The 13,525-nt window shown below is 39.9% G+C and overlaps 1 protein-coding gene across 3 annotated transcripts; it reads right to left on the bottom strand.

Moving 5' to 3' along the window:
- Positions 1 to 182: 182 nt before the first annotated feature.
- Positions 183 to 4,638, bottom strand: meak7 (MTOR associated protein, eak-7 homolog). 3 transcript variants are annotated; one of them, XM_017681840.2, is made up of 8 exons: positions 4,501 to 4,638; positions 4,172 to 4,349; positions 3,032 to 3,259; positions 2,429 to 2,573; positions 1,805 to 2,203; positions 1,599 to 1,717; positions 974 to 1,156; positions 183 to 777 (listed from the first exon to the last, which is right to left on the bottom strand). In XM_017681840.2, the coding sequence occupies exons 2-8, from the start codon at positions 4,343 to 4,345 to the stop codon at positions 661 to 663; spliced, it is 1,365 nt and encodes a 454-aa protein (XP_017537329.1). In that variant the 5' UTR covers positions 4,346 to 4,349; positions 4,501 to 4,638; the 3' UTR covers positions 183 to 660. The 3 variants fall into 3 exon arrangements, with proteins under 3 accessions (XP_017537329.1, XP_017537408.1, XP_017537489.1); XM_017681919.2 differs by having other exon boundaries at positions 1,599 to 1,657; XM_017682000.2 differs by lacking the exon at positions 4,172 to 4,349 and having other exon boundaries at positions 4,604 to 4,635.
- Positions 4,639 to 13,525: the final 8,887 nt, after the last annotated feature.

Here is a 13,525-nt window from a genome sequence, read left to right as displayed (position 1 = left end):
ATAAATAAGTCCCGCATTGTGGCCCCCTAAATGTGGCTGGAAACTTTGTCACGTTCGGATGTGGGTGGTGACATTTCAAAGCACTTAGATATGAATCAACTCTAACCAGTAAACAATTGTGCAGCAAACAATGTAAATACATGCCCCGCTGACACCTGATCAGGAAAAAAAAAACACTTGAATTCATCAGATCATTTCTCTTTTAATCAATAAAACACTTCTTCACACGGAAATTGTAACACTGCTTTGTAGAAGTATGCGTTTAAATACTTTTGAATATCTATATCCATTAAAGAGTGCAATCTTTTTACATGTTTATCATTAGTCAGTAACTTCTCAGTACGTCACAATTTCTTAGAAAGTCTTCCACAGATCCTATAGTGCTTCACACAGTAGGAATCCAGCTCCACTCATCTGTAGATCAACATGACACCTTCACCCATGCCTAAGTAGTACAGTTGAATTGAGTTTTGCACTTTTTCTGGAACATGGTCACACATCACTTGATTAAATTTTGCAAAAAGACCAAAAAAAAAAAAAAAAAAAGACCCCATGTTTTCTGACCACTAAAATGTCCATTTAAAAGCAGCAGTGCAGGTTTGTTATCCTTTCTGTGTTGAAAGAATTCATCCATTCTCTGGACTGTTCATCCTCTTCTTCTCATCCCTCATCGTCGTCTGGCTCTCTGAGGCCTTGGCTGTACAGAGTTTTTCCAGTCATCTCCATAATGGCCTGCACCTCAGGATCCATATCCAGAACGCTCCTCTTATTCTCATCCTGTAAACCAATTGCCCAAACACAAAACACTGAAGTTATTCTCCTGCACAGCACAGCATAACAGTTTTATCCTAGCTGAAACACTGTCTAGGAAAGGGAAAAGCAAGCAGACATAGAATGATAATACAGGACTCAACAGACAGATCGGAGTAAGGAAACTATTCTAAACATGTAATAATGCAGATGTATTACTGACCTGTTCCTGTTCCTCAGGGGGCAGACCAACCCCCCACACCTCTACTGTGTCTACTGTGAAGTCCTCATCTCCTGAGAGCTGAGGGCTACCATACGTGGTGCAGCGTGGTCGAGCCCGACTGTGACCACGACCAAAATCATAGTCCAGCCACAGGCCAAAGTAGCCGTGTTGTCCACCCATACCCTAAAACAAACAATGAGGAAAATGTATTCAGAGCAGAACAATGTCTCTAGTGCCCATTTTATATTTATTAGTTTAACATACTGGAAGAAAATAAAGTATAAGGCCAAAATGTATGTTTATTTTTTTCCCCCATTATGCTAAATTCACCAAATAAACAGTAACTGTGCATTAAAATGAGAAAAAGTGTGTTCTCTGTAGAGGATGTGCTAACTTGTTTTTACTTTTAGAAAATGAACAAAACATAATTCGACCAGGGGCACTCAATGTTTGCATACAACTGTACATTATTACTGAATAAAATAACCAGTGTTATTAAGTTGTTATAAAATAAAACAACAATTATTAATATGTCAAGTGATTCCAAACACTCAAACCATGGTATATGGCTGATTAGTAGCTACCCATCAAATGCTTTAGAATGAACAATGACAAACTGCCTCACCAGACCGTTCGGCATGGTCTGCTGGCCCTGGTTCAGGTACATGTAGTGCTGGTTGTAGCCTGTGCTTGTGAATATATGCATAGATGGGAACACAGAGAAGAGGAAGCACCTGGAGTCACCTGGTCAAAAGAAATCAGCATGGCCCACTTATACAGTAAAAACACAGTGATTACAATACTTTTGACTGTTCTGTTCCCTTTACTCACCCTGAAATTGAGGTTTGATCTCCCAGCTGTGAGAAATAAAGCCACCAAATATGTGACCCTTAGTGTCTTTCACCAGTAAGACAGTGGGGCCTCCGCTTTTGCAGTTGCCAACCAGGCGAGTAAAGCTTTCCCCGTGTATATTTGTGGAGAACAGCAACCTCCACTGAGCTCCGTATCCTGCAGGCATCTGAGGGCTCAGGAACATAAGAAGAGGTAGATCCAGCAAACAGCGGAGCTCACTCCATGGAGCGTCTCGACACTGGGGCAAGAGAATGGGCAATGGACATGAGGTCAGCCCAACCTCGAGACCCTCACCAATTAGGAGCTCCAGGAATGTGGCCACTCCCGAGACTCGGAAAAGCCAGTCCTCTAGACAGGCAACATCACATGTGTTCTGAGCTATAGAGGAAAAAGAGAGCCTTAGTCAGATACTTATAGATATGTTTTGAAGAATTAATGACTTCCAATATTCATAAATGTATCAATTTGAGGTTTGTCTATGAGGATAAAGCTGACAGGTCCTAAATCATCACTCCTATTCTGAGAAACTTTATACAGGACCACTGCGGCACAAGTGTAACATTTTAACTCAAAAATCTAATGCATCCAAGGGACACCACCAACCTGAAGGTTTTAACTCTGAGCTCAACTGCTCAGCCAGCAGCTTCACTCCCTGGTCACCATCACCCATGCGATCTGGTCGCCAGCCTCTAAGTCGCCCCCTATGTATGAGAATCTGCACCACAGCTGCAATCAAGTCTTCCAAGAACTGTAGAAAAAAAAATACTTTTAAGTCAAAATGAAATGTTCCCAAGACATCAAAATATCAAGAATTCAATCACATAACTAACTATAAACTAAATATGCTACATCTGGTTTTATGCAGGCCATTTCCAAAACATTAGAACTTTTTTTATGCTTTTTTCTCAGCTTATTTTAAATGAAGTATAATACACTAAGCTTTTTCAATGTTCTAAAGTTCCATCATTAGTGTTCAAAATCAGAGGCAAGCTATTGCTTTCCTCCACAGTGTAGGAACATAACAATAAGTACCTGACTCTGCTGCCTGAGCAAAGATTTGCCTGAAAGTCTGACTGGTACATTGCTCTGTCCTTCTACTAGGGCACAGACAGAACATCTGTGATTTGAATCAGAGGCTGTGACTGACCAGATGAGAGCCACTCAGGGCCAAGAGGAAAACATTTTGAAGTGTTAAATCATATATACCCCTCTAATCTGATCAGGGGAAGCAGTTCCCTTTGTCCCATGTGCCATTGCCATGACAAGTGGTGCCCGCTCCTCTGCTGTTCCCCGAAGAGCATCTGCCAGGAAGATCACCAGCTGCTCTCGACTTGCCCCACCACCAGGAGGCAGTGACACTCCGGGGTCAACACTACACATTCCTTCAAAGACTCTCCTAATCATCACGTCTGAGACCATTTTACCCATGGTTACCTGTGAAACATGAAATAGTTGTCAAGCATTAACCCAGAATGCGTGTAGCCTGTAGTATTCTATTAGTGATGGACAAAAGTCAAATGGTAATCAGCAAAGCCATAATGACACAACGTACTCTGGACAATGTTTTTATGATAGACAATGAGAAGTATATCCACAGTATAATCCATATTATTATATAAAATAGTGGTATTCCTGTTGCCAAAGATTTGTAAATATTTTTCTATTTTGCTATTTATTCCTGTATATTATGCAATGTATGCCATTAAACATATTACGTCCTTTCTGTAAATATTTGTTTGTAATTTTACTTTGTTATGATCCCTCTGGTGTAATTTCAAGTCATTCCTTGTTCAACGTTTGGGATTAAGATCCTTTTTGGTGTCGACCACAATGAGGTTTCACTTCTTTACAATTCTCAACAGTTTTTATGTGTGAATTATGTGAATATGCTTCTTTAGAACATATTATTTTTATGCCTATACATCCAGACACATCACATTGATTAAAAGGCTCTACTGAATGCACAGAACATATATGAATGTAATATTTCGAAGTGAATTTGAACATATTTTACTTTCAATCGAGCCGTCTCTTCGCACTGAATATCCGTTCCTGACACTATTAGCCTGTGAGGTCACATCACGTGAGCACGTGGGTTTCGAAACATCAGACAGATCGTATTCATTCATTTTGCTCGAACGGCTCAGTTTGAGCATCTCTAAAGGAAACGGAGTGCGAATCGCTGAATGAGATCTGCTTTGCTATCTGCGTGCCTTGATTTCGCCTGGTCTGTTGGCCATGGGGACCCAAATAATGCAAGAAAAGCAGACACGAAAGAAAGTTTAATTGAACTATTTGGACACAGCCATTTACTGTATTGCTGTGTTGACAACTACTGATCCCAACCTTGAGCGTGTCCAAGAGCAAAACCTTCCCTGCGGGATTTTTTCCCGAACTAGCAGAGGAGCAAGAGGAGCTCGCACTCTGGAGTCTGTCAAAGACCCCTTCGATAACGGGTCTCTCATGTGGGCGAAAGCGGACCAGCCGTTTGTGCACTACGGCACTCTCTGCATTTCCCATCGCTCTGGAGTAAAAAGAGAAACAACGACAAACAGCTGCAGCATGAACAGCATTTAGCTACAGCAAATAATATAACCCAGCTAACGCCAGCGCACAGCCGCATTATCACTGGAGATCAACTGAGCCAAACGATCGGATATAAAAAGATTTGATACCTGTGCGGCCTGAAACAGAGCGGTGGAAACTGTGAAACATATGTCAGCTAATATCACGGTCACTAAAGCTGAAGCTACAAGAAGTCCTGAGCAAAAACTACACCTGCATTGTGTAAACACACAGTCTCTTCCGGAACCGAGTGATGCGTCATCACCCGGAGACCAATAAGAACAGGGAGAGATTTGAGACGCACTCTGATTGGCTAGACAGCGTCCAATACATTACATCATTGCTTTCGGAGGCAATGATCGATCCCTAAATGTACCGCGCGTGCAAGTCACATTACATAATTTATGTGCATTCCAAATATGTCAATGTCATTCATTCATATGTGGACACCTGTTCATCCAATGCTTATTCCAAAAGAAGAAGGGGGGCAGTCGTGGGCTGGAGGTTAGGGAACTAACCCTGTGGCTAGTTCCGGAAGGTTGCGGGTTCGATCCCCAGTGCAACAGTCCGTGATTGAGGTGTCCTTGAGCAAGACACCTAACCCCCAACTGCTCCCTGGCCGCCGTGGATAGAGCTGCCCACCACTCTGGGCAAGTATGCTCACTGCCCACTAGTGTGTATGTGGTGTTTCACTTCACGGATGGGTTAAATGCAGAGGTGGAATTTCCCCATTTGTGGGATTAAAAAAGTATCACTTAAAATTAAAAAGGAGTTTGCCCCCCTCTGCACCAGTAACTGTCTGTACACTTCAGCAAATGTTGGAACATTGGTGTGAGGATTTGATTACATTCTGTGGACAAAACCAGTCCTGTGTGTTCGTTGATGCAAAACAAATGAGACGAGTAGATCAGACTGAAGTGAAACAAACGGTTGTATTACAGAATTCTGGAGAGGTTACAAACAGAGAACATGCATCATGTATCTCCCAAGTAAGCTCTGACCCCTTCTCATCTGACTCCCTTTTTTATAGTCACATGACAGCTCCTCCCTTACCCAAGATATCAGTAGATTCCATCAAGCCTCCAGTGTGTGCGTTAGCCCAGCTCATCAATCTATACCATAAAAGTTTAAGTATGTGCTCAGACGTGAGCGCGTCTGCAAGGTCAGCTTAAGGTATTCCCTGTGTTTATCAACTCCCCCCTTTTCCAGACAATGGCTGCTTATCTGACCAGATGAACCACATGTGTGGTGTGCTAATCCCAGTGTCTACTACTATTAGCTTTGAGGTATTTCCTGTTATCTGACGTCCTTGTGTATTCCACCGTTAGTCAGCACACAGCCTTATGTGCTGACTCTTAGCTCTTAGAATTGGACAATATGACCATTAAGGTTTCAATGCTAAACATAAGCTTTCTTTAATAAATCTTAAAAGAGTAATATGAACAATAATAAGGCTAATAATTCCGCAATTCAGCAGAGGGAGCACTAGCGAGATCAGGTACTGATGTTGAATGGTTAGTTCAGGTTCAGAAAATACCACCCCAACGCCTTCCTTAAGGTATTGATTGGTGATCCATCACCCTAGAGAACACAGTTCCACTGCTCCACAGCCCAAAGCTGAGTAAATTTATATCCCTCTAGGTACGTTTGGCATTGAATATGGTGACCTTAAGCTTGTGTGAGGCTGCTTCAGAGCATCCTGTTCTCTTGTCAGTGCTTTTCTATGGAGACTATACAAGATGTGTACATTTGAACTCCCGTGTCAGCAGTGGATGCACCTAAATGCAGCTGAATTATCTAATAAGAAGGGGTGTCCACAAACATTTGGACATATAGTGCAGGTCTAGGAAAGGCAAAAGCAAGCTGACATAGAATGATAATCCAGGACTCAACAGACAGATCAGAGTAAGGAAAATATTCTAAACATGTAACGATGCAGATGTATTGCTGACCTGTTCTTGTTCCTCAAGGGGCAGACCAACCCCCCCCACACCTCTACTGTGTCTACCGTGAAGTCCTCATCTCCTGAGAGCCCGGCTGTGACCATGACCAAAATCATAGTCCAGCCACAGGGCCAAAGTAGCCGTGTTGTCCACCCATACCCTAAAACAAACAACGAAGAAAATGTATTCAGAGCAGAACAATGTCTCTAGTGCCCATTTTATATTTATTAGTTTAACATACTGGAAGAAAATAAAGTATAAGGCCAAACTTTATGTTAACTTATTTTTACTTTTAGAAAATGAACAAAACATAATTCGACCAGGGGCACTCAATGTTTGGAATGAGCATCGATATAGATGAAATGATCACTGATAAATATGAAATGAACATGGATATATATTGAAGGACCATTGATACATGTGGAATCCATATTTATTTACAATGAAAAGAGGCATTTCTAAAAACAAGACATATGCTGGCAAGGCTTTCATGTGTCAGCATTGCTCCTAGGTTGAGAGTGGTGCACCATTCAAAAATATTCAGCCAAGAGCAGCTCTGTAATCAGAAACTACACAGCAAACAAATGAGCATCAACAAACACCAAGTGGAGCTTAAAGGGAAGGCTTTCTGATAAAGTGACCAGTATGTATATGTGTATAACAATCCCTTGGATAGAAGTATATGAAAGTGACTGAAAAATAATGTGTAGCTACAGATGGGTGGATCTTCACTATAGGCCTACAATGAATAACAAGCTTTTTACAACAATGTTGTCACAAAACAGCTTTACAGAAGTTTGAAAACATACAGTTATATTATATCCCCCAGTGAGCAAGCAAGAGGCGACGGTGGCAAGGAAAAACTCCCTCAGTCTGGAGGAAGAAACCTTGGGAGGAACCAAGACTCACAAGAGGAGACCCATCTTCCTCTGGTCAAACAGTATTTACAATTTAATTGTAAATAAATACCAAGCTAAATACCAAAGAAAAGCTAATAGGATCTCTGTTTAAACACTGGATGGTAAAGCTTTAGAAACTGCACTGGTAGAGGCAGTTTGTGACTGAGGCAGTTTCTGACTGAGTCTTTATGTGTAACATGTGTATCTCAATGCTGGTGCATCTGAATGGCACAGTGATGTAATGGAGGGTGTTGCAGCACAAATGACCAGGAGAGTGGGTTGGTGATGGTGAGGAGGAGGCCCTGATGGTCAGTCTTCAGCAGGATGGGAGGGCAGTCATTATCTCATGAAGCGTAAAGAGACAAAATTAGCTCTGCTCAGGAGTATGACTGTAATAAATATGATTTCCCCCAGAGTGTGGCTGGTGACACCGGCAGATCTAACTATAACAGCATGAACTAAAAGGAGAGAACCAGAAGGTAACATAGATATGAGAGTACCCTGAGACACTGGGGTCCCTCCACTCCACCGTCAACAAACCTGTTTGATCGTGTGAAGTGGTGAGTCAACAGCACCAACATCTCAGTTTACCATAAGCCTCTATGCCCATTAACCCCTGGATCTCCTGCCTTTATCTAAATGGGAAGCCTAATTATCAAAAGCTAGACTAAACAAATATGTTTTCAGTCTAGACTGAAAACATGATTATATATAAAATTGTATGACAGGCTATTTAGATTCTTTATGAAAAGTACACTGTGCAAAAGTATTTGGACACACCTTTTAATTTGTGAATTTAGCTATTTTTAGCCATAGCATCAGCCAGAGGGACATGAAGCACCCAGCAGGAGCTGTGTTCTCTGGAGTGATGAAGTACCAATATGGGGTGAGCTGGAGTGGCATCTGTGATCCAGAGCTAATCACTCAACTTCAGTTCCTGGCCTCCAGTACGCTCTTGTGGCGGAAAGCAAGCAATGTTCCACAATTTAGAGCCTTCCCAGAAGAGTAGAGATTGTTACTGCAGGAAAGGAGGAGGACAAACCCCCTATTTACCCTTAATTTAGGAAGAAACGCTGGATGAGCAGGTCTCTACAGACCTTTATACAGACTTTTACACAGTGATGACAAAGCCGTTCTAGTGATCGCCCTTCCCTCTGCAGATCTTCCAGTCCACCAAAAGGGGGCAGTCCTGTTTCAGGAGCAGGTCGCACGGTGCCCTGTCCTCATTCGCCGTGTCTTTGCGGCGCTTTTCCTCCGAACAGCGAGCGATGAAAAAACGCCTTTTAAGGGCATGAGATATGGCTGCGAGCTGGGCGTGATGATTGGCTGATCACAAACGCTGCCTGCCTTCAGCAGCTACGGACCAATACAATAGAGCTTTCAGTGACAGGGAGATTACTTATTACAATAGAAAAGAACTGATGTAACTACCGCTGGGTGGTATTGATGAACTCAGTATCACGATATTTTCCAAATATATATGTTTGATTGTGTTTAAGTTTGCGGTCGAAAAGATATCGATAACTCACTATTTGTTTATCTTTTAAAGATTTTAAACTGCAAAGCACATAATATGGAGCCATATTAATACTTTTCAGTAAGCTGTGATGACCTGGATACTATGTGTAAAGTGCACAAAATAGAATTTAAAAAATTTAAAACAAATTGCTTGACCACAGGGACAGTGCTATTTTATTATGTAGCCTATATCATGGATCATATGTAACCTTAACCCCAAGATAATATAAATAAGAGGCAAAACAGAATAAAAATGGGCTTTACATAAGAATATAATGCTCATTATCTAGAAAAATTCCCAAAACATCTCTAAAACTAAAAAGCATGGAATGTCAATATTACCAGCTGTATAGATATGTGTTTTGTCCCGTGTTAAATGTAAGATCCCAGTAATAGATTTTCAGATTAATTAATGCTACAGTTAAAAAAAAAGAAAAAAAGCATGCCTTAATAATCTGTGGCTCATGTGTAGCTCAGCCCACATGACTCTAGGTGGGCTATAACCACCAGAACACACTCAAGCACTTTCAAAGACTTAAATGGGATTTGGCGAGGCTCTCAGCATGTAGTCTTGATTAACTCTCTGGGCTGAAATATCTCCTGAAGGGAGGATTCCCTGCCTGCCTGTGATGTGACTGCTGACTGGCCGGGCCTGACCTAGTCCAAACACCTGCTGTTGAGCAACTGCCACTGGATGAACAAAAATGCTGCTCCAGTCTAGGCAGAACATCCACCTCAACATCTTTGATCTGTGTTTGTGACTGAGAACCAGACGTGTGATTAGATGTAATATGTGTATTTTTTTACAGTTAGATGTCTCAAGTGGAGTCTTGCACCTCCTCTGCAGTCACATTGTCAGCATGTCTCTGCTCTCTGTGTGGGCACCTTATAACCACAGTGCTGGTGCAGTACAGTTATAGGTGCAGAGCTGCATGTGAACAGTGCACCTTCTGCTTTATTTTGGTTGGACTGTTCCAGTAGACACCTTCACATCTACAGTCTGAGAATGCATGAACTTGATCACAGTAGTGAAACAGATATTCAACAGGAGCTACTAGTGAAAGAGAAACAAAATATGCATGCCTTAGCCAGGCCCACACAGGCTAAGCCTTATGCAGTGGTCGCATTGCAGAGGAACAGAAAGGAACAGAAAATGCTGTATTTGCTGCCAGAGAGACACAGCTTTTACAGTAAACCTGATTGGGCAACAACACAAATACATACATATACATACATACATATATATGTAGATATATATATATATATATATGTGTGTGTGTGTGTATGTGTGTGTGTGCGTCCGTGCGTGTGTGTGTGTGTATATATATATATATATATATATATATAAAAACCTCTTATATAAGGTTTACACACACATGCACACACACACACACCTACACACACACACAGACACACACACACACAAACACACATATATATATATATATATATATATATATATATGTGTGTGTGTGTGTGTGTGTGTGTGTGTGACTATATATGAATACTATATATAAACCTCTTATATAAGGTTTACACACACACACACACACACATATATATATATATATATATATATATATGTGTGTGTGTGTGTGTGTGTGTGTGTGTGTAAACCTTATATAAGAGGTTTATATATAGTATTCATATATAGTTTTCAAATAATGCAAAAAAAGACAAAAACAGAGGTACAAAGTTTTCAAATGACAGTGATGATATATTGTATCATATTGTCAACACTATACACTTTATTCACTTTGATGTTTTATACCCCTATAAACCCATATCATCTTAAATTTGTCCATGTATGCCACTGATGTCCTTAACTGTCTTCATTTATACCATTCTATACCTTCATATTTACATATTCTTTATTAACATGCATAGGCCCTAAGCTTTCTTATTGTCTCAATCCTCATTATAGTATCTTCTTAAACCCTATTACATTTCCTCATTTTTGACCAAGCCAGATTCATTTGGTTACTGTGTCATAAACCCGAAACTGACTATTAGTCCCTTATTTCCACTCACAGTGAGTGTATCAAATTAACATAAAATTACAACCTCTCAGATAGTTCATTTTGCTCATCACACTTTAATGTTCCCATCACAACATGGTTTTAACAGTGATGGACCATTATTTTCAGTAAGCAGAACCTCTAATGTATTGCAGATGTCATAAATAAAGCAGCAATAGAAGGAGGTAAGTGCTAGCCAGTAAAATGTCTCCATTTAAGTGATAGTTTGCTACTCTGACTCTTTCATATCTGAGGCCAGTGTCGTGTGGGCCTAGGCAGAAAGAAACGTAGTACAATTTCTGCTACGCACATGTGGATGAGCACATAAAACACTCTTCACTTGAAAGGTATTTCTGTCAGTACACTCACAGTCACAGCCCATACCAGCACCAGGCTGCAAGTTGAGACACGAGAGTATTCTCTCTTTTTTCTTCACTTCTTCTTTCCTCTTCCCCCTGCCTGCCACATTCTCTTCACAGCCCTATATGGTAAAAGGCCTTTAGCACAGCCAATGTGCAGGAAATGGTGAAGCGCCCACGCTTGCACACACACTCATTCATGTAGAACGTGAAATACAAATACAAACACAAATTAATGAACAGGAGTGTACACATATAAACACATGTACGGTTGTTTTCTGGATGGTTTGTGTTTATCTGAGGAAATAACAGCACTGACCAATCACCAGCTGTCATTATTTATTATGGCCAATCAACTGCAGCTTCACATAGAGAACTAAGATAACATTCACAGCACTTAACTTTTATCAATGCCCTTATCTCACATTGGTGCACATTCGCTGTCTGCCTTGAGCAATCTATGGCCTGTAAGGATCACCACACTGTGTGTTTGTGCATAAGAGTTGATTAGAAACGAATACTATCAACTGTCAGACCATATGACATTAAAGGGGAATTCTGATGCTTATTCCACAGTTCTGCACAATTAAATGTTTGGCAAATAAACAGTTATTCAGAGTGGTTTGATGTGAAGTCGTGCACTGTAAGGAAACAAATGTTCTTTACAGTGGTGGTGATAGGAAACGGGTAGCAATGTATGCAACACAAATATAGCCTTTTAACCATTCAAACAACAAGTTAACTTGCACATTTCTTGAGAGTTTTAATATGTTATGTTGAAAATGGTAATGATAGTGCAGAACTACTTTACCAATATCAAATGGGTAGGATTTTGCCATAGAAGGCCCTACTTGTACTGTAGCTCTCCACCATGGACTTCCATTACAGAGTGCTTTTCAAATTGATGGCAGCTCAAAGTGTTGATAAAGTTTAACAGTAATAGAGGAATGTCAAGTTGAGCTAGATTCTCTATTATTATGGTTGCTGTTTGGTAGATAATAAAAGGAAGAAAATGTAAATAAAAGCTAGGAGTATTCATTTAAAATCATATAAACGGAATGACATCGGCCATAATAAGATAAATACAAAAAGAGAGGTGGTATTTCAATTAAAAGCTGAATTAATGAGATAATAATTTGAAATATTTCTTTAAAATATGTGCTGAATTTGACCTTGTAATGAAAAATGGAAACAGGTTTCACAGTGTAGCAGCATATTAACAGAAAGAACGTTTTCTGTATTTTATGGAAGATGCTTGCAGATGGTAAGTATCTGTAGATCTAAGATCACATGTTGAAACATAAACAGAGACACATTCTGTGGAAGTACAAATGTGCTCAAAGGCCTTTTATAAACAAGAAAAGGACCTTTCAAATCTATCCTAAAAGATACAGGCCGCAGTGCAGCTCTTTCGAAACGAGAGTGATATGAGCTTTCTGTTTTGTTTTTGTTCAAGTCTGTGTTGCTGCATTTTGTACAAGTTGTAGAAGATGTATTGTTAAAAGAGCATTACTGTAATCAATTCTGCTTTTAACAAATGCATGAAGTTCTCTGCTTCATTCTGGGAAAGAAAAGGCTGAACTTTAGCGATATTTTGGAATTGATGTTACTTTAGTGACTGCGTTTACATGTGGGATAAGATTAGTTGGACATTGAACATTGTGGGACTCCACAAGAAATGTTAAAATATAGAAAAGGAAGGTAAGTAGGTTTTGAATTTAGTTTGTTTTAAATTGTATCCTCTTTATTTTGTTAATAAAATATGTCAAATTATTACAATTTTAAAAAAGAAAGTAAGAATTTAACAAAATATATATACACACATACAGATATATATACACACACAGAACGATAGACAATTAGACGGATATACAGATAGATAGATAGATAGATAGATAGATAGATAGATAGATAGATAGATAGATAGATAGATAGATAGATAGATAGATAGATAGATAGATAGATAGATAGATAGATAGTTGTTCTCTTATTAAGTGGGTGGAGTGAGGTCAAATTCAGTGTCCTCAAGGACCTACTTTGGCCAGTGGGCCACATGGGCTGTCCTGCAGTAGAGGCAGTAAACATTTCAAACGTTTGGTTCACCAGTGCTGTGAATAATTCTGACTCATTAATCTCTCTAACAAGGAGCATTTCTCATCAAACCACTCTGAATAACTTTATTTACATCACAACCATTTCATTATGCAGAAAGAAAAAAAACAGTGATCCTCTTCATAGATCAAATATCTAAAGATGTGTATGTGGTTTTATTTACTGTGTATTTTCTGTCTTACACAGTGTCTTGTTTTAAGCCTCATCACACTGTGTGTGTCAGAAATAATACAATCCACTTTCAAAGCACTCTGTGCAGTGTGACTAAGGCATGACTAGAGTGTCT

The sequence above is a fragment of the Pygocentrus nattereri genome, chromosome 7, assembly GCF_015220715.1.
Source record: "Pygocentrus nattereri isolate fPygNat1 chromosome 7, fPygNat1.pri, whole genome shotgun sequence".
NCBI classification, from domain to species: Eukaryota; Metazoa; Chordata; class Actinopteri; order Characiformes; family Serrasalmidae; genus Pygocentrus; species Pygocentrus nattereri.
This window is presented reverse-complemented; position numbering and strand designations above follow the sequence as displayed.

Coding starts and splice junctions, on each gene's coding strand:
- meak7 (XM_017681840.2), bottom strand. CDS start 4,345: ATGGGAAATGCAGAGAGTGCCGTAGTGCACAAACGGCTGGTCCGCTTT. Junction 1,718..1,804: donor GATCAAACCTCAATTTCAGG/GTGAGTAAAGGG, acceptor TCTTTTGACCAG/GTGACTCCAGGTGCTTCCTC. Junction 1,157..1,598: donor AGACCATGCCGAACGGTCTG/GTGAGGCAGTTT, acceptor TGTTTGTTTTAG/GGTATGGGTGGACAACACGG.